The 20,050-nt window shown below is 48.5% G+C and overlaps 1 protein-coding gene across 2 annotated transcripts in view; it reads left to right on the top strand.

Moving 5' to 3' along the window:
* The window catches only part of esr2a (estrogen receptor 2a), a 159,178-nt gene extending 146,788 nt beyond the window's left edge, over positions 1 to 12,390 (top strand). Inside the window, exons 8-9 of one of the 2 annotated variants that reach the window (XM_059648914.1) lie at positions 8,965 to 9,145; positions 11,838 to 12,390. In XM_059648914.1, coding sequence (XP_059504897.1) covers positions 8,965 to 9,145; positions 11,838 to 11,994 — 338 coding nt within the window. In that variant the 3' untranslated portion in view covers positions 11,995 to 12,390. The remainder of the gene's footprint in view (positions 1 to 8,964; positions 9,146 to 11,837) is intronic. The other variant, XM_059648915.1, reaches the window with a different exon arrangement.
* Positions 12,391 to 20,050: the final 7,660 nt, after the last annotated feature.

Genomic DNA, 20,050 nt, shown 5'->3' with positions numbered 1-20,050 from the left:
GTCTTTATTTAAGAAAGGCAGTAAGGACAAGCCTGGGAATGATAGACCTGTGAGTCTGATATGAGTGGTGGGTAAGTTGTTGGATCAAAAGCAGAAGTTGCAGGAAAAGCTCAGCAGGTCTGGCAGCATCTGTGAAGAAAATATCAGAGTTAACGTTTCGGGTCCTCAGAACTGATCCTTACGAGGTGGCTCAGTGACTAGGAACAAAAACAGGAGGAATGGAATTGTGGAAGATATAGCAGTTTGGATTGGAAATTGGCTTGCTGAAAGAAGACAGAGGGTGGTGGTTGATGGGAAATGTTCATCCTGGAGACCAGTTACTAGTGGTGTACTGCAAGGGTCGGTGTTGGGTCCACTGCTGTTTGTCATTTTTATAAATGACCTGGATGAGGGCGTAGAAGGATGGGCTAGTGAATTTGCAGACGACACTAAGGTCGGTGGAGTTGTGGATAGTGGCAAAGGATGTTGTAGGTTGCAGAGAGACATAGATAAGCTGCAGAGCTGGGCTGAGAGGTGGCAAATGGAGTTTAATGCGGACAAGTGTGAGGTGATGCACTTTGGCAGGAGTAACCAGAAGGCAAAGTACTGGGCTAATGGTAAGATTCTTGGGAGTGTAGATGAGCAGAGAGATCTCAGTGTCCATGTACACTGATCCTTGAAAGTTGCCACCCAGGTTGACAGGGCTGTTAAGAAGGCATACAGTGTTTTAGCTTTTATTAATAGAGGGATCGAGTTCCAGAACCAAGAGGTTATGGTGAAGCTGTACAAAACTCGGGTGCGGCCGCACTTGGAGTATTGTGTACAGTTCTGGTCACCGCATTATAAGAAGGATGTGGAAGCTTTGGAAAGGGTGCAGAGGAGATTTACTAGGATGTTGCTTGGTATGGAGGGAAGGTCTTACGAGGAAAGGCTGAGGGACTTGAGGCTGTTTTCATTAGAGAGAAGAAGGTTGAGAGGTGACTTAATTGAAACATATAAAATAATCAGAGGGTTAGATAGGGTGGATAGGGAGAGCCTTTTTCCTAGGATGGTGACGGCAAGCATGAGAGGGCATAGCTTTAAATTGAGGAGTGAAAGATATAGGACAGATGTCAGAGGTAGTTTCTTTACTCAGAGAGTAGTAAGGGAATGGAACGCTTTGCCTGCAACGGTAGTAGATTCGCCAACTTTAGGTACATTTAAGTCGTCATTGGACAAGCATATGGACGTACATGGAATAGTGTAGGTTAGAAGGGCTTCGGATTGGTATGACAGGTCGGCACAACATCAAGGGCCGAAGGGCCTGTACTGTGCTGTAATGCTCTATGTTCTATATATGTTCTATGTTCTTCAGATCTCAGGAAGGGTCACCGGACCCGAAACGTGAACTCTGATTTCTGATTTACAGCATCCGCAGTTCTTTCAGTGTGTTGTTGGAGATGATTCTGAAAAATAGAATTTACATGATTTGGAGAGGTAAGGACAGATTAGTGACAGTCAGCAGGGCTTTGTGCAAGGGAAATTGTGTCTCACAAACTTGACTGAGTTTTTTTGAGGAAGTTACAAAAAGGATTGATGAGGGCAGAGTGGTCAATGTTGTTTACATGGACTTTAGTAAAGGCTTTGACAATGTTCTGTATGGTGAGCTTCCCCGTTGGATATAAAATTGGCGAGATGGTAGGAGACAGAGGGTGGTGATGGAGGGTTGTTTTTCAGACTGGAGGCTTGTGACCAGCGGTGTTCCGCAGTGACCAGTGCTGGGTCCACTTTTGTTCGTCATTTATATAACTGAATTGGACGAGAATATAGGAAACATGGTTTGTACGTTTGCAGATAACACCAAAGTTGGTGGTGGAGTGGACAGTGAAGAAGATTATCTAAGATTACAAAGAGATCTTGCTCAGTGGGGCTAATGGGCTGAGGAGTGGCAGATGGAGTTTAGTTTGGATAAAAGCAAGGTATTACATTTGGTTAAAAAAGAAGAGCGGGACTTTTACAATTAATGGTAGGGCCCTGGGTAGTGCTGTAGAACATAGAGACCTAGGGGCTCAGGTACATCGTTCTTTGAAATTGGCATCACATGTAGACAGGGTGGGTAAAAAGGCATTTAGCATGCTTGCCTTCATTGCTCAGATATTTGAATACAGCAGTCGAGACGTTATGTTGAGATTGTACATGACATTAGTGAGGCCTCTTCTGGAGTGTTGTGTCCAGTTCTGGTCGCTCTGCTATAAGAAGGATATTATTAAACTGGAGAGGGTTCAGAAAAGATGTACCAGGCTGTTGCTGGGTATGGAGGGTGCGAGCTATAAAAGTGGGCTCGATAGCCTGGGACCTCTTTCACTGGAGTGTTGTATGTCGAGGAGTGACCTTACACAGGTTCATAAAATCATGAGGGGCATCGAAAGGGTGAAAAGCAAAGGTCTCTTTCCTAAGGTGTGACATTTCAAGACTAGCGGGCATATTATTAGGATGAGAGGAAGAAGGTTTAAAATGGACACAAGGGGCAACGTTTTGACACACAGAATTGTTTGTATGTGGAATGAACTTCCTGAGGAAGTAGTAGATGTCGGTACTGGCATAACATTTAAAAGGTATTTGGATAAGCTCATGCGTAGGGAAGGTACGAAGGGATATGGGCCAGGAACAGGCAGGTGGGACTAGTTTAGTTTGGGATTATGTTCAGCATGGACTGGTTGGACCGAAGAGTCTGTTTCGGGACTGTGTGATTCTACGACTCTACAACTTTACTCGTTAAATCCTCAAAGAATTCCAGTAGATTTATTAAGCATGATTCCCCTTTTGTAAATCCGTACTGACTCTGTCAAATCCTCCCACTGTATTCTAAGTGTTCAGCCATTAAATCTTTTATAATAATTTACATTTTCCCCACTGCTGATGTCAGACTGCTGATCTATAATTTTTAGTTTTCTCTCTACTTCACCTTTTTAAATGGATGGCTTTCACTAGTTATGCTCCAATCTGTAGGACTCTTGGAAAGTGATCACCACTGCATCCACAATTTCTAGGACTATGTCCTTAAGTACGCAGGGATATAGGTTATTGGGCCCTGGTGAGGGAGTAGGTTTTTTTTAGCAGTCTTCATCCACCAATCTCCCTAATACCATTTCCCCACTAATGCAGATTTGCTTCAGTTTCTCCCGTGCACCAAACCCTGTGCCCTTCAACGTTTTCAGAGCATTATTTATGTGCTCCCTTGTGAATACAGAACCATAGCATATTTATAATTGGTCTAATGTTTCTTTATTCCCATTATCACATCCCCTGTTTCTGATTGGCTCCACCGATCTGCTTCTCTTCACATACCTGGGAAGCTTTTACAATCAGTGTACATGTTCCTTGCAAACTTACACACATCCTTTATTTCCTGTCCCTTCATTAACCTCTTTATCTTCCTTTGTTGAAATCTAAACAGCTCCCAATCCTCAAGCCTCCTGTCTTTTTAGTCAATTTGCACGCCCCCCAGCTCTACCCCGAATTTCCCATGTTGTTTTTGTGCCTGACAATTGCTGAAGTTCCTCCAGCCTCTGTTTAAGTGTTTTCCATTGACTGCCTGCTGTCATTCCCCTCCGTAATGTTCCCCAACCCATCGTAGCCAACTCACACAATGTTTCCTCTAGAAACCCTTAGACAGCCTTTAAAATTACATGGTAATTACTCAAGGGCACTTCTTTTCTGAGACTCGCGATATCACCTTTACAAACGATGAATGCCAAATTAAGATCTCATGGACCAGAGGTGCTCGATGTAGTGTCTTCACCCAATCAACAGCTTCCTTTTTGATACTTGTCCCAAGCTGCTCCACTGCGACACTGCCTCAGGGGACAGTGGCATCGTCACTACACCCTGAAAGACCAGTAATAAGGGACCCAACTAATATACCGGGGAGAACTTCCATCAGGCTTTTCTGATGAAGGGTCTAGGCCCAAAACGTCAGCTTTTGTGCCCCTAAGGTGCTGCCTGGCCTGCTGTGTTCATCCAACTCCACATTTTGTTATCTCTAATATACCAGGGACCCAGGTTCAAATCCTGCCACAGCTGATGTTGGAATTTGAATTCAATAAATATCTGGAATTAAGAGTCTAATGATGACCATGAATCAGTTGCTGATTGTCAGGAAAAGCCCCTCTGGCTCACTATTAACCTTTAGGGACGGGAATCTGGCCTATATGTGACTCCAAACCCCTCAGCAATGTGGTTTACTTATAACTGCCCTCTGGGCAATTAGGGATGGGCAATAAATGCTGCCTGGCCAGAAATTCTCTCATTCCATGATTGAATTTTTTAACAAAAGGACGCTTGCTGCGTCACAGAGTGTGGGATGCTCTGCTGAGATGTTTCACTGTGAGATACAGCTGGGATTAAGGTGACATGAGTTACTTTCTCATTATAGAATTCCTACAATGTGGAAACAGGCCCTTTGGCCCAACAAATCCACACTGACCCTCAGAGAATTTCACCCAGACCCATCTCCCAAACCTACACATCCCTGATCGCTACAGTCAATTTAGCATGGGAGGAAACCACGCAGATACAGGGAGAATGTGCAAACTCCACACAGACAGTCGCCCGAGGGGGGAATTGAACCCGGGTCCCTGGTGCAGCGAGACAACAGAACTAACCACTGAGCCACTGCACCTCCCCTACCTTCTGCGAGCACTTTGTGTGACTTTGAAAATCTCTGCCTCAGAAAGCATGGTGGAGGGGGATTTATTAAACATTTTTAATGCAGACTTAGTTAAATATTGATGAAAGAGGGAGTAAAAGATTGTAGGATGTCGATGGAAATGTGCAGTGTAGACTGCAGGCAGATCAGCTGAAATCTTATTGGTTGGCAGAGCCATATCTTTGTAGTTAAACACTATCACAGGACAGACTGAGAAAAGTTACAGAACGAGACAGACTAACCCAGACCAAGCGCAGTGTGGACTGAATCTAACAAGTGATAGGGAGTCCTTGCTGTGGACTGCTGTGATATCAGAGATCTCTGGTTCATAAGGCTTTCACAGCTCAGTCTGTTTAAGCAACATCTGACCTCAGCCACCAGGAGGAGGCATTGCCTCAGCATGAGGAGTACAGCGATGACCTAGTGCAATTATCACTAGGCTGTTAGTTCAGAGACCTAAGGGGTTCTGGGGACCGGGGTTCAGATCTCACCACGGTAGATTGGGATTCAATTAAAAATCTGGAATTATGATGTCTAAGATTCTATTGTCAAATGTCAGGGAAAATGCATCTGGGTTTGGACCCAAAACATCAGCTTTCCTGCTCCTCTGATGCTACCTGACCTGCTGCGTTCCTGCAGATCCACAGTGCATTATATCTGGCTCACTAATGTCCTTTAGGGAAGGAGCTGCCATCCTTACCTGGTCTGGCCTACATGTGACTCCAGACCCACAGCAATGTGGCTGACTCTGAACTTCCTCTGGGCAATTAGGGATGGGCAATAAATGCTGACCTAACCAATAACACCCTCACCCTGTGAATGAATAGAAAAAAATAATCTTGGAAGACTTGCATTTCAATAGCACCTTTCATCACAAAACCTTTTCCAAACATTTGAAGATTTTTGCAGTGAGGTGACTGCGACTTGGTTGAAATAGAAACTACTCTCTCGTTTACCTATTCCATACGATCAATTGTTATACTCTATTATTTAAATCTCCTCACAGAAATGCACAGAATTCCTATGTGATGCTTCCCATCCATAGAGAGCCCAGCCTGGTAAAAGCTAGTTAAAATCTCATCTAACACTGTCCCCATCAAATACTCACAGGTCAAAAAGGCAATTGCAAAGTCTACCTAAAAGTGTGGCTTCCTGAAAAGGTACCGAAAGGAACATATTTAATAAAATAATTCTAACAATGGTTTAGGTGATGAGGAGAATAGATGGAGGGAATGGTCATTTGGAGCAGGCTGGAATGTGACGATGAGGCAAGGATCAGAGCAGCCATGGTCTCATTGAATATAGTCTCATCCCTGATGGGCTGAGTGGCCTCCTATTTGAGTTCCTGATTCCATACTGAGTGAGGGATTCAAGGGTGAGGGTTATAGAGGTGAAAGATTCAAAAGTGGGTAAGTGTGAGGGGTTTGGAGGGTACAGGAGTGAGGGATTCAGAGGATAGGGTATGAGAGGCTCGGAGGGTAAGGGAGCGTGAGGGGTCTGGAGGGGAGGGGTGTGAGGGATTTGGAGGGTATGGGTGTGAAGGATTCAGAGGGTCGGGGAGTGAGAGGTTTGGATGGTGAGGGATTTGCGATTCAGAGGGAGTGGGATTTAGGAACGGGAGAATGTAGCTGAGTCTCAGAATCTTGTCCCTGCCTCCACTCTCCCATAAAGAGAGGAATTTCTTTGTCTCCCACACAATCCATACTTCCCGGGCTCCCACACTTTATTCCATGTCAGCAGGGTGGAATGGGATGCTGCAGAAATTCCCAGAGGGAAAGTGATGTATCAGCTGCAGGACTGTTTATAATTACAGTGGAAAGAAATAGCATCATAAAACTGTCTAAAATGATCTGCTCTAAAACAATATATTAAATTACATTGAAGTTATTTTATTTTATTAACCTATGTTATCCTTGGAACAACCGACCCAAACTGACTGCACTTAATTTTATATCACTCTGTTCTCAAGCCAAGCTTTTAGTGATGAAACTTGCTGTGTTAGTCAGACCTAACCAGAGGACTCATGAACACAGATAGAATGCATCAAACTCTACCCTCACCATTCTCAGAGTCAACTGTCCCCATCAAACACTCCCAGGACAGGGACAGCGTGAGGTTTAATACAGAGTAAATGGCTGTGCTCCCCCCAAAACTGTTTACCAATCCTCAAACTGAGCCCACTGCCACATGCTCTCCCAATGGCTGTGCTTCAATCCCAGTGTCACTAGAGGAGAAGTGTAAATGGGAGAGGGTAACACTGTGAACAGCTGGAGTGCCAGCAACATTGCAGTAATGTATGTGCAACCTTTTCACTGATGCCTGGAATGAGCCAATGAGACTTGAGACAGTAAGCAATTAGAGTGGGTTCTGGAATGCAGAGCATTATGGGTAATAATTCCGCCATTACTGAGCAGTTACAATGAGCAGCATGGTCTGAGGGACAGAGAGGAAAGTGGTGCAGTGGGAGCTGGCGATGTAGATCGGTGCTACACTCCCAGTTGGTGATCTTTAGGGCAGGGTCCTCTCTGTATGACCGTGATGAGCTGTAAGTATGGAGTACACTGTGTGTCTTTGTTTGAAGTGTCTGTGGAACCTTGGCTCTCTCATCATTAACTGGTGCCTTCCTGTCGCATCTTCCCCCGCACCCCCTACCCCCAATAAAAACATTCACAGGCTTGGACTGGCCCAAAACAAAGATAAGGAGAGCAACCCAGGCAGAGAGGGAGAGATTGATGGGCTCTTCAGTATTTCATTACAGCAAATGAGGGTCTGTCCTGACTGCTTCAACTGACTTTCACCCAGTAATTAAACTAGTGCAGATATCGTTCCATCTTATGTGAACCAGATGTTTTGCAGTTCATCACAACTGATAATTTTCAAAGTATTCATTTCACTATCCCTCCTCTTCTGAAAGTGTTGACTCTCACTGGGATACAGGGTCCCACTCCCCTCCTGAAGGTGCTGACTCTCACTGGGGTAGAGGGTCCCCCTCCCCTCCTGAAGGTGTTGACTCTCACTGGGGTACAGGGTACCCCTCCCCTCCTGAAGGTGCTGACTCTCACTGGGGTACAGGGTCCCCCTCCACTCCTGAAGGTGCTGACTCTCACTGGGATACAGGGTCCCACTCCCCTCCTGAAGGTGCTGACTCTCACTGGGATACAGGGTCCCCCTCCCCTCCTGAAGATGCTGACTCTCACTGGGGTACAGGGTCCCCCTCCCCTCCTGAAGGTGCTGACTCTCACTGGAGTACGGTGTCCCCTCCCCTCCTGAAGGTGCTGACTCTCACTGGGGTACAGGGCCCTCCTCCCCTCCTGAAGGTGCTGACTCTCACTGGGATACAGGGTCCCCCTCCCCTCCTGAAGGTGCTGACTCTCAATGGGGTACGGGGTCCCCCTCCCCTCCTGAAGGTGCTGACTCTCACTGGGGTACAGGGTCCCCCTCCCCTCCTGAAGGTGCTGACTCTCACTGGGGTACAGGGTCCCCCTCCCCTCCTGAAGGTGCTGACTCTCACTGGGGTACAGGGCCCCCCTCCCCTCCTGAAGGTGCTGACTCTCACTGGGATACAGGGTCCCCCTCCCCTCCTGAAGGTGCTGACTCTCAATGGGGTACGGGGTCCCCCTCCCCTCCTGAAGGTGCTGACTCTCACTGGGGTACAGGGTCCCCCTCCCCTCCTGAAGGTGCTGACTCTCACTGGGGTACAGGGTCCCCCTCCCCTCCTGAAGGTGCTGACTCTCACTGGGATACAGGGCCCCCTCCCCTCCTGAAGGTGCTGACTCTCACTGGGATACACGGTCCCCCTCCCCTCCTGAAGGTGCTGACTCTCACTGGGGTACAGGGTCCCCCTCCCCTCCTGAAGGTGCTGACTCTCACTGGGGTACAGGGCCCCCCTCCCCTCCTGAAGGTGCTGACTCTCACTGGGATACATGGTCCCCCTCCCCTCCTGAAGGTGCTGACTCTCACTGGGATACATGGTCCCCCTCCCCTCCTGAAGGTGCTGACTCTCACTGGGGTATAATGAAGTAATTCTGCTATTGGTTTATCAGTGAGTGTTGCTCTGCCTCATTGACCATCAGCAACGAAAGCTGTTTGCCACATGAGATGGAATTTTGTTCTCACATGTTCCTGTCTGGGCTGAGGCGTGTGTTGAGAGTTATGACACATGTAGATTCTTGTCACTCTCTCATTGATGTCTGTATCATGTTATACCCTGGTGATTCTGCTGCTTCCGGCTGTCCTGAGCTTGGGTGTGTAATGCAGATCTTCGTTCTAAGCTGGGTCTTTCCTCTTTCCTTTCCCAGGTATGTTTCCACGATCTGGAGTAACAGAGGAACATGAAAATAGGGAGAAGCTTCACAAGATTCTGGATACAATCACGGACACTCTGATCTGGTGCATGTCAAAGAGTGGGATCCCAGCACAGCAGCAGGCCACTCGCCTGGCCCACCTGCTCATGTTACTGTCCCACATCAGGCATGCCAGGTACACCCTCTGCCATCTCATGGTGCCTTACCTCTGTATCTTCATCAGCTACTTTCTCCCTCTCTTTCTTAGCATCTGCCTTTTAGTTTTTGTGTATGTCTCCCTCTCCCAGTCACTGTCTTTCTCTTCCGTTCTGTCTCTCTCTCTGTCTGTCGCAGTCTTGATTGCTCTGACTCGCTCACATTCTACTCAATACAGAATGAATCCTTTTGGCCCATCAAGTCTGTGTCTCTCCTGTTCTTGGAACAGAATTCCAATTATTCCAACTGCCACAATCTTTCTCTGGAAACGTGTGTTTTGTTTTCCTTCTGTCCAGGATTTATCTAGTTGCCTTGTGAAGGTGTGAAATGATCTATATCAATGCCCCTCTAGATTTTAAATTTGAGTAAATTTGCGCTTAATTTCCTTGAATTCCAGGAGACCAGCACCAGTTTCTTCAGTCCATCAATCAAACCGTGAATCTCTAACCCTGAATACTAATCCCAGAAATCAATCCCGCGCCCAAAACAAAACATTCCTGTTTTCCTTAAAGAGGGATGACCAGAGTTGGACAAAATGATCAACAGTTCTCCTTCATTCCAGGCCATGGATAAATGTTAGGGCTTCTGGTTTGCCCCACCAAAATGCAACACCTCACATTTATCTGAATTAAACTCCACATGCCATTCCTCAGCCCATAAGCCCATCTGATCAGATCCCATTGTAATCTTCGATAACCTTCTTCACAGTGCACAGACCACCAATTTTAGTGTCATCCACAAACTTACTAACCATGCCTCCTGTATTGTGATCCAAATTGTTTATATAAATGGCAAACAACAGTAGAGCTACACTAATCCTTGCAATATACCACAGGCCTCCAGCCTGAACAACAAATCTCTAGCATGACCCTCTGTTTTCTACCATCAAGCCAACTTTGTTTCCAGTTGGCTAACTCTCCCTGAATCTGACTTTACTGACCAAGGTACCATGTGGAGCCCTGTTGAGAGCCGTGTTGAAGTCCAATGAATGTAGCCCTAACCGATCCAGTCTCCCTTCATCCGTCAGTCCTCCCATCCAAGGATCAGCCTGGTAAACCTTCGCTGCACTCCCTCCATCCCCAGAGCGTCCTTCTTTAGAAAAGGAGACCAAAACTGCACACAATATTCTAGGTGTGGCCTCACCAAGACCCTGTATAACAGCAACAACACACCCCTGCTCCTCTACTCAAAACCTCTCACTATGAAGGCCACACCCCATTTACCTCCTTCTCCTCCTGCTGCACCTGCATGCTTACCTTCAGTGACTGGTGCACAAGGACACCCAGGTCTTATTGCATCTCCCCTTTCCCAATTTATCCCCATTCAGATAATCTGCCTTCCTGTTTTTATTCCCGGAGTGGATAACCTCACATTTTTCCATGTTTGACTGTATGTGCTACACCTTCTCCCACTCACTCAGCCTGTCCAGATCACATCACCTCACCTCACGCTCCCACCCAGTTTTGTGTCATCTGGAGATATTACATTGAGTTCATTAATGGATCATGTGCCTAGTTGGGGTCCTAGCATTGACCCCTGCCATACCACACTAATCGACTGGTAGCCTGTTTGTCCTATGTTAACAAGGCGTGGAGCTGCATGAACACGGCAGGCCAAGCAGCATCAGAAAAGCTGACGTTTCAGGCCAAGACTCTTCTTCAGAAAGATATTCCTACTCTTTGTTTCCTGTCATAGAATCCCTACAGTGTGGAAGCAGGCCATTCGGCCCATTGAGTCCACACCGACCCTCTGAAGAGCATTCCATCCAGACCCACACACTATCCCTGTAACCCTACATTCCCCATGGCTCATCCACCTAGCCTGCACATTCCTGGACACTGTGGGGCAATTCAGCATGGCCACTCTACCCAGCTTGCACATCTTTGGACTGTGGGAGGAAACTGGAGCACCCGGGGGAAACCTGCACAGACACGGGGAGAGTGTGCAAACTCCACACACTCTGGGAATTGAACCTAGGTCCCTGGTGTTGCAAGGCAACAGTGCTGACCGCTGAGCCATCTAGCTGGTTTTCTCTCCTTTAACTAAACCATGTAGACCCTGCCTGATTGTTATGTAGATTTCTATTCATCTCCTTAATCATGGATTCTCAATGGCAGTTGGTTGACTAACTGTTACAGTTTCCTCATTTCTGTCTCCGTCTCTCCTTTCTTAATGCAAGTGTTTCAGTCATGCCAACTTTGCAAACAATTATTTTAAAAATTCTGGAATGTAGTCCATCAGTTCTGGGGGTGTGTTGGCCTTCAGTCTTCTAGGTACCCTGGTTTCTAGTAATTGTTTTAAGCTGCTTTATCCATGTCTGCTGCCTTCATTCTGTGATATTTTTGTGAAATGGTTTGTGTTTCCTACTGTGAAGTCAAATACAAAACAAAATGTTTAAAATCTGATAATCAGTTCCTAAATCTCATTAGCTAAGGGGTTAGTGTTTATTTTAGCTACTGTCTTCCTTTCCATATCTTTGCAGAAATTTCACCTTTATGTTTTTATACTTATTGCTGGTTGACCCCAACAATCTATTTTATCCTGCTTTAATTCCCAGTTATCCATGAGACGGTAACTGTAGTGATCCTGTGCCATTTGACTCTGATTGTACCTTATTAAGTGTAACTCCCCTTCCAGACCATGCCCTTTACTTTCTGTCATTTCTGTTCCAGTAACAAAGGTATGGAACACCTCTACAGCATGAAATGTAAGAACGTGGTGCCCTTCTATGACCTGCTGCTTGAAATGCTCGATGCCCACGTCATCTACAGCCACAGAAAACCATCAGATGATCACGTCTGCAGCCAGTCAAAATCTGACAGACTCTGACCTCTGCCCTAACATGGCAACCTTCTCCCTCCTTGCATCTTTCCCACTCTCCCTCCAATTCACCAACCAGAAGGGTATGAGCACAGTGGGCACGGCTAGCAGCTGGTTGGAGGGTGTGCATCGAGCAGAGAAGGGGGTGGAACAGTAAAAGCTGTCAATTTACTGGGTTCTACATCTTTGCATGTTCCCGAACCCCTCCTCCTCCTGGTGCTACCTCCCCACTCACTGGCTCTCCGTAAATGGCCTGTGATGTTGATTGGTGCTTGGAGGAGCCTCCTGCAGGATCTCAGGCATGCCCCCTCCATCCCATCACCCCCATCCCCCATTCCTCCCCATGCACCACTCTCCCATCTCCCATCATTCTCCCATTTCCCATCATCCCCTCATCCCCCATCTCCAGCCATCTCCCATCATTCCCCCAGCCCCCATCCCCCATCCCCCTCCCATCCCATATTCCCCCTATATCCATCCCCCCTCCATCCCCATCACCCCCCATCCATCCCATCCCCCCATCACCCCCCATCCATCCCATCCCCCCATCTCCCATCATCTTCCCATCATCCCCCATCCCCCACACCCCATCATCCCCCCTCGTCCCCCATTCCCCCATCTCCCATCACCCCCCCATTCCCCATCCTCCATTCCCCCATCATTCAATCCCCCCATTGTCCATCATCCCTCCCATCCCCCATCATCCCCCCGGCCCCCTTTCACCCCTCATCCCCCATTCACCCCCCCCATCCTGCTTAAGTGATAGAACCTTCACCCTCACTGTCTGCACTGGGCCAGGGCAGGGGCAACACAACAGGCAGAAGACACAGACAACAGTGTAGAGCTATTATCTCAGACTCTAGCATCAGCAGTTCAACAAAAGATTCACCTCTGTCCATCCCAGAGTCCCAATGGGCACTGTCCTGGGCAAATAAAACCAAGGTGGGCTGTGTCAGAGACATTGGTCAGGTCTGGGTCAGAGAGCACGGTCAGAGCCAGAGGGCGTGGCCAGGGTCAGGGGTGTGGCCTACGGGTCAGGGGGTATGGCTGGGGTCAAGGGCCTTGGCCAGCGTCTGGGTCAAAGAGTGTGGCTGGATTTGGGGATGGCCAAGGTCAGGACGGGAATGTATGGGTGGGACCGGAGAGTGTGGCTGGATTTGGGGAGCATGGTGGGGGTTGGAATGTGTGGCTGGGGTCGGGGGGGGGTGGGGTGGTTGGTGCGCAAGGCCAGGGACTTGGTTAGTGCCGTGTGCAGTTTAACTGTCATTCTCAAGGCCTTAAGGCCAGGCCAGCAGCTTGTGTTCATTCTCAGTCACAGTTAGAAGGAGATGGTGAGACTCTCACAGCTTGTCACATTAACAAACAACAGTCCCTCAATCTCTCTCCTAATCACAGCTCTTTATACATTCAAGATAACAAAGTGTGAACCTGGATGAGCACAGCAGGCCAAGCAGCATTTCAGGAGCACAAAAGCTGACATTTCGGGCCTAGACCCTTCATCAGAGAGCTCTCCGATGAAGGGTCTAGGCCTGAAACGTCACCTTTTGTGCTCCTGAAATGCTGCTGGGCCTGCTGTGTTCATCCAGCTTCACACTTTATTATCTTGGATTCTCCAGCATCTGCAGTTCCCATTATCTCTTTATACATTCACTTCAGATACTCACAAATGATTGCAAAATATTCAGCACAATTCTTGAATCCGCAGATACCCACAAGGCACAAGTCAGGAGTGTGATGGAATACTCCCCACTTGCCTGGATGGGGGCAGCCTAAACAAGACTCAAGAAGCTCAACGCCATCGAGGACAAAGCAGCCGCTTGATTGGCATCACATCCACAAACATCCCACTCCCTCCATCACCGACGCTCAGTCGCAGCAGTGTGTACCATCTACAAGATGCACTGCAGAAACTCACCAAAGATCCTCAGACAGCACCTTCCAAACCTCTATCTAGAACTTCTATTTGGAAGGACAAGTCCAGCAGGTACATGGGAACACCACCCCCTGCATGTTTCCCCCCAACCCACTCACCATCCTGACTTGGAAATACATCGCCGTTCCTTCGCTGTCACTGGGTCAAAATCCTGGAATTCCCTCCCAAGGGCATTGTGGGTCAACCCACAACACATGGACTGCAACAAGAAGGAACCTCACCCCCACCTTCGCAAGGAGGGGGCAACTAGAGATGAGCAATATATACCGGACACAGCCAACGATGTTCATTTCCCCTGAACTTAAAAGAAACAAACTCATACTCACATGTGTACGCATACACACACATACTCTCAAACGTACACAGACACGCACACGCGTATGTAGCGACAGTAAGTGCTGTGCACACACATTTATTGAGAAGCTGTTGGAATTCTCCTGACCACTGAAGCACATTTCTCCCTGATTTTACTTCCATCAGCCAGAGCACCCTGGGGTCAGGTTTTGGTGGTGGAGCGGGGGGGGGAGTGGTTCTTATAACTGACTAAGGAGGAGGCCAAATGTAGGGGGAAGTGTCAGGGGGTGTGTGGTGGGAGACACTTCTGTGGTCGCTGGTCTTTTGTTTCATTGTCAGTGGTACTTTGAGTTGCTTTTGATGTCATTGTTGTCGATAGCCTGTGTGTGTGTGTGTGTGTGTGTGTGTGTGTGTGTGTTAATGTAATATTATGAAGTGGCAGTCACTCTACACTCAGAGGGCTCCTCTACCATCTCTCCTCCTGCTCAGTGAACCCACTCTCCCCCTGTCAGAGCACCCTACTTTGTAGCATTACATTGCAGCCTCTCCATCAGATCCAGGGGCAGGCATCAGCAATGAAGGGACAGCGGTACTCTGTTGGATATTCCCAGTGCTCAAAGATGATCAGATTACATGGACTAAACGGGATGGTTTATGGCCATTCAGCCCGACTAATCTATGTTGGCGTTTATACACCACAAGGTTCCCTAGTTTCACCAAGTCCTATGGAGGTCTCCATGTTGACTGAATGGTAATCCCTGCCCCCTGCCCCACCCCCACCCAACTTCAGTTCACCAGTTTTTTAGCCTCAGTGGCTGGAGATTGCAGCAAGTGGCCATTCAGTGAGCAGCCCCCTTACCACCCTCACCCCCACTCCCATGCGCACCCCCATCCCGACCGGGCTCATGGTTTTCAATGTTCTGTCCCTGTCCTTGGCTGTTACTGACTCACCCTGTGTCCAGTGAAGCTGCATGGCCCTCTCTATACAACCCAGGCTGAGCGCATCTGTCCAGCCACTGACCAGTCACCAATCCGGCCACTGCCCAGTCATTATTCTGGCCACATTGGTCACTGTCCAGCCACTGACCAGTCACCAATCCGGCCACTGCCCAGTCATTATTCTGGCCACATTGGTCACTGTCCAGCCACTGACCAGTCACCAATCCGGCCACTGCCCAGTCATTATTCTGGCCACATTGGTCACTGTCCAGCCACTGACCAGTCACCAATCCGGCCACTGCCCAGTCATTATTCTGGCCACATTGGTCACTGTCCAGCCACTGACCAGTCACCAATCCGGCCACTGCCCAGTCATTATTCTGGCCACATTGGTCACTGTCCAGCCACTGACCAGTCACCAATCCGGCCACTGCCCAGTCATTATTCTGGCCACATTGGTCACTGTCCAGCTACTGACCAGTCACCAATCCGGCCACACCCAGTCGTTATTCCGGCCACAGCCAGTCGCTGTCTGGCCACTGACCAGTCATTATTCAGGCCATACCCGGTCACTGCCCATGGCCACTGCCCAGTCACCATTCCGGCCACACCCAGTCACCAATCTGGCCACTGCCAGACACCATTCCGGCCACTTGCAGTTAGAAAGACGCAGCCCTGTCACTCTCAGCTTCAATTCCCTCTCTCCTCCTTGCCCATTGCAGTCACTCTGCCCATCACCAAACCCCTATCCCCTGCATATTGGCCCTGTCCTGATAGAGGATGCCATGGAGCTGGCCGGGAATTCATCGAAACACAGGCTCAGGGGCAGAAAACTGCAGCTTTGACCCAATAACAAGACTGAGTCCAATGGAATGGAACCCACCAGGATTTACCTCCTCTGTGTGTGGCGGAGTGGGGGAGGGGGGTGCAGGGCTCACGGTTTACGTCACACCTTTGAACTGCTACCACAAGCGGATCACTGGACTGATGAATGTATATTTTTAATGCTACAGATTCATAAACCTGCAGTGGTGAATGTTGAAGACAGATGGAACTATCAAAACTCTGTGTATATTGTTAATTGCAGAAAATTATTTAACTCCATTTACAAATCCTCCGGTGTTTTTTTGCCATGATAAGCCTTCTCAGCTGTTAATATAGGAATGAAATACATTTCTACATTTCAAAATCCCCCTATACTCAGTGAATGCCAGGACACTGGGAAGCTCAGGAGGAGCAGAAGGATCTTGGGGAGCTTGCCCACAGATTCCTGAAGGTGGAAGGACAGGTTAATAGGGTAGTTATGAAGGCATACAGGATGTTTGCCTTTAATCAGTCGCACCTTGGAGGAGGGAGGTTATTTTGGAGCTGTACAGGATTTGGACAGGCCATAGCTGAAGTACTGTGTCTAGGTATGGTCTTTGTGCTATAGGAAGGATGTAATTGCACTGGAAGGGGGGAAGATCAGATTCTCCAGGATAACACAGGACAGAGCTGGAGGAACACAGCAGGCCAGGCAGCATCAGAGGGAAGACAGCAGGCCAGGCAGCATCAGAGGGAAGACAGCAGGCCAGGCAGCGTCAGAGGGAAGACAGCAGGCCAGGCAGCATCAGAGGGAACACAGCAGGCCAGGCAGCGTCAGAGGGAGGACAGCAGGCCGGGCAGCGTCAGAGGGAAGACAGCAGGCCAGGCAGCATCAGAGGGAAGACAGCAGGCCAGGCAGCATCAGAGGGAGGACAGCAGGCCAGGCAGCGTCAGAGGGAGGACAGCAGGCCGGGCAGCGTCAGAGGGAAGACAGCAGGCCAGGCAGCGTCAGAGGGAGGACAGCAGGCCGGGCAGCGTCAGAGGGAAGACAGCAGGCCAGGCAGCATCAGAGGGAAGACAGCAGGCCAGGCAGCATCAGAGGGAACACAGCAGGCCAGGCAGCATCAGAGGGAACACAGCAGGCCAGGCAGCATCAGAGGGAACACAGCGTGGAGCTGGAGGAACACAGCAGGCCAGGCAGCGTCAGAGGGAAGACAGCGTGGAGCTGGAGGAACACAGCAGGCCAGGCAGCGTCAGAGGACCACGAAAGCTGACATTTTGGATCGGGACCCTTCTTCAGTAAAAGGGTCTGATGAAGGGTCCCAACCCGAAACGTTGACTCTCCTGCTCCTCTGATGCTGCCTGGCCCGCTGCGTTCCTCCAGCTCCACGCTGTGTGTTATCTCCGACTCCAGTTTCTACTATCCCTGAGATTCTCCGGGATGCCACCTGGGAGGAGAGGCTGGATAAGCCGGGATTGTTAGTTTGCAGCAAACAGGGTTGAGGGAGGACCCGATAGAGGCCTCTAAGATTGAGGGGCATGAACAGGGTGGATAGAAAGCAGTTGTTCCCTTTAGTTAAAGGGTCAATAGCAAGGAGCCGGGGGGGGAGTCCTGAAGTGAAGGACAGGAGGTTTAAAGGGGCATTGAGGAAAGATTTTGTTTTTGTCGCCCAGAGGTTAGTGGGGACTGGTATGCACTGACGGGGAGAGGACTTGAGGCAAGAAACCCCACAATCTTTAAAAGGTACATGGATGAGAACCTGAAATATCATTCAAGGGTCTGGGTCCAATTCAGGAAAGTCTCCCTAGTTTAGGGTTCCTGTATATTTGGCTTTCAGCTTAATGTCCTGCTCTGGTCTCCTGGGAATGCTGCCAGGTAGAGGCCAGTGTCCGTGAGACAGTGCAGCGAGCTCTGATGCTTTACATAAATCTTTCATTGTTCAGGTCAGAGTAAAAATGAAGGGAAGTGTCAGGGACTTGAGGCTGGTAGAGTGAGAGCCCAGGAGACCTGTGAGAATGCTGAGTGCACCAATCTTGGGCTTTCACTTTCAAACTGTATTAAAAAAAATGGTGGATTATAAAATCCAGCAGATAAAGGAATTGGATTCATTGGAACATGCAGAGGTGGGGGTAATCCTGAACTGCGACAGGTTCAGGTGCAACTTGAGCTAGCAGTAATTATCCCAGAGTGAGGCTGGAGCCATCAGGAGGGACCTAACAGCGTGCTTTCAAGTTAAGGAAGATTCAATTGTCCACCGGTGATGTTTCCACTTGTGGGAGAGACCAGAATCAGGGACATCTGAAATAGTCACCAATAAATCCAATCAGGAATTCAGGAGAAACAGCTTTAGCTGAAGAGTGTGAGAATGTGAAACTCGAGAGTTGATGAGATGGAAAGGACAGATACTTTAAAGGGGAAGGCGGACAAACTGCATGCTGGTTTTTACTCTTCAGACCAGCCTTGTTCCCCATTTATTCCCTCAATCAATGTCACAAGAGCAGATTTCCTAGTTAACATTGCTCTTTATGGAGCAGTGTGGCCCATATCGTAACAGCAATTACACTGGCAAACTATCTAATTTGTGGCCGGGTTTGGAACTCTCTGGTGCTCATGACAGGCCTGGACTTTAACCTCAAAGGTGGAGAAATCTAAAAACAATAATTCACAGCAAAATTAATCAACATGTCAACAAAACAAGTTAGTTAAAGGGCAGCCAGCATGGATTTGTTAAGGGAAATTAATGTCTAAAATACACCAGCCAGAGAGTGGTAACCGGGGCTTGATTATGGTAATGCTACAGGTGTATGTATCCTGAAAGACATTTGATTAAGTATTGTTCAATGGATTTGAGGCAAACTGTCGTAATCAGGATTTAAATTTGGCTGAGTGACCAGAAACGGACTATAACGGTCAATGATAATGGGAACTGCAGATGCTGGAGAATCCGAGGTAACAAAGTGTGAAGCTGGATGAACACAGCAGGCCAAGCAGCATCTCAGGAGCACAAATGAAGGGTCTAGGTCTGAAACGTCAGCTTTTGTGCTCCTGAGATGCTGCTTGGCCTGCTGTGTTCATCCAGCTTCACACTTTGTTATAATGGTCAAGGAATGTTTTTCAGACCGGAGAAGAGTTTACAGTGAAGTTCCCCTGAATGCCACTGTTAGGAAGCCTCTTCTTTCTGATATATAACAATTACCAAGACCTCAGACACGCAGCACAGTTTCAAGGTTTATGGAGAGGACAGTACCTGGGAACATTGCAAACCATGAGGAGGGCAGTGCCAAATTTCAAAAGAAGTGAAACAGAATGGTAGAGTGGGCAGATGGGTAGCAGACGCAGTTCAATGCAGGGAAGGTTGATGCGATGCAGTTTGGTACAAAGAACACGGAAAAACAAAATGTAAAAAGATACTACTACACAAGGGGTAAAGAGACAGAGGGACCTGGGGCATACATGCTTCAATCAATGAAAAGTGGCAAGACAGACTGAGAGTGCAGTGAATGAAGTAGCAAGTATCTCAGGCTTCATTAATGAAGGGCACAAAGGGGATGAGATGCATGTGGGACATAGATACCAGCATGGAGACCCCTACAGCATGGAGACCCCTACAGCATGGAGACCCCTACAGCATGGAGACTCCGACAACATGGAGACCCCTACAGCATGGAGACTCCGACAACATGGAGACTCCTACAGCATGGAGACCCCTGCAGCTTGGAGACTCCGACAGCATGGAGACCCCTACAGCATGGAGACCCCTACAGTATGGTGACTCCTACAGCATGGAGACCCTTACAGCCTGGAGATCCCCTACAGTATGGAGACTCCTAAAGCATGGAGACCCCTACAGTATGGAGACCCCGACAGCATAGAGACCCCTACAGCCTGGACTCTGACAGCATGGAGACCCCTACGGCATGGAGACTCCGAAGGCATGGAGACCCCTACAGCATGGAGATTCTGAAGGCATGGAGACCCCTACAGCATGGAGACTCTGAAGGCATGGAGACCCCTACAGCATGGAGACTCTGAAGGCATGGAGACCCCTACAGTTATGGAGACTCCTACAGCATGGAGACCCCGACAGCATAGAG

This window comes from Stegostoma tigrinum, chromosome 10, assembly GCF_030684315.1.
Source record: "Stegostoma tigrinum isolate sSteTig4 chromosome 10, sSteTig4.hap1, whole genome shotgun sequence".
Taxonomy (NCBI): domain Eukaryota; kingdom Metazoa; phylum Chordata; class Chondrichthyes; order Orectolobiformes; family Stegostomatidae; genus Stegostoma; species Stegostoma tigrinum.
Note: the sequence above shows the minus strand (reverse complement) of the source record. Positions and strands in the feature narration are given on the sequence as shown.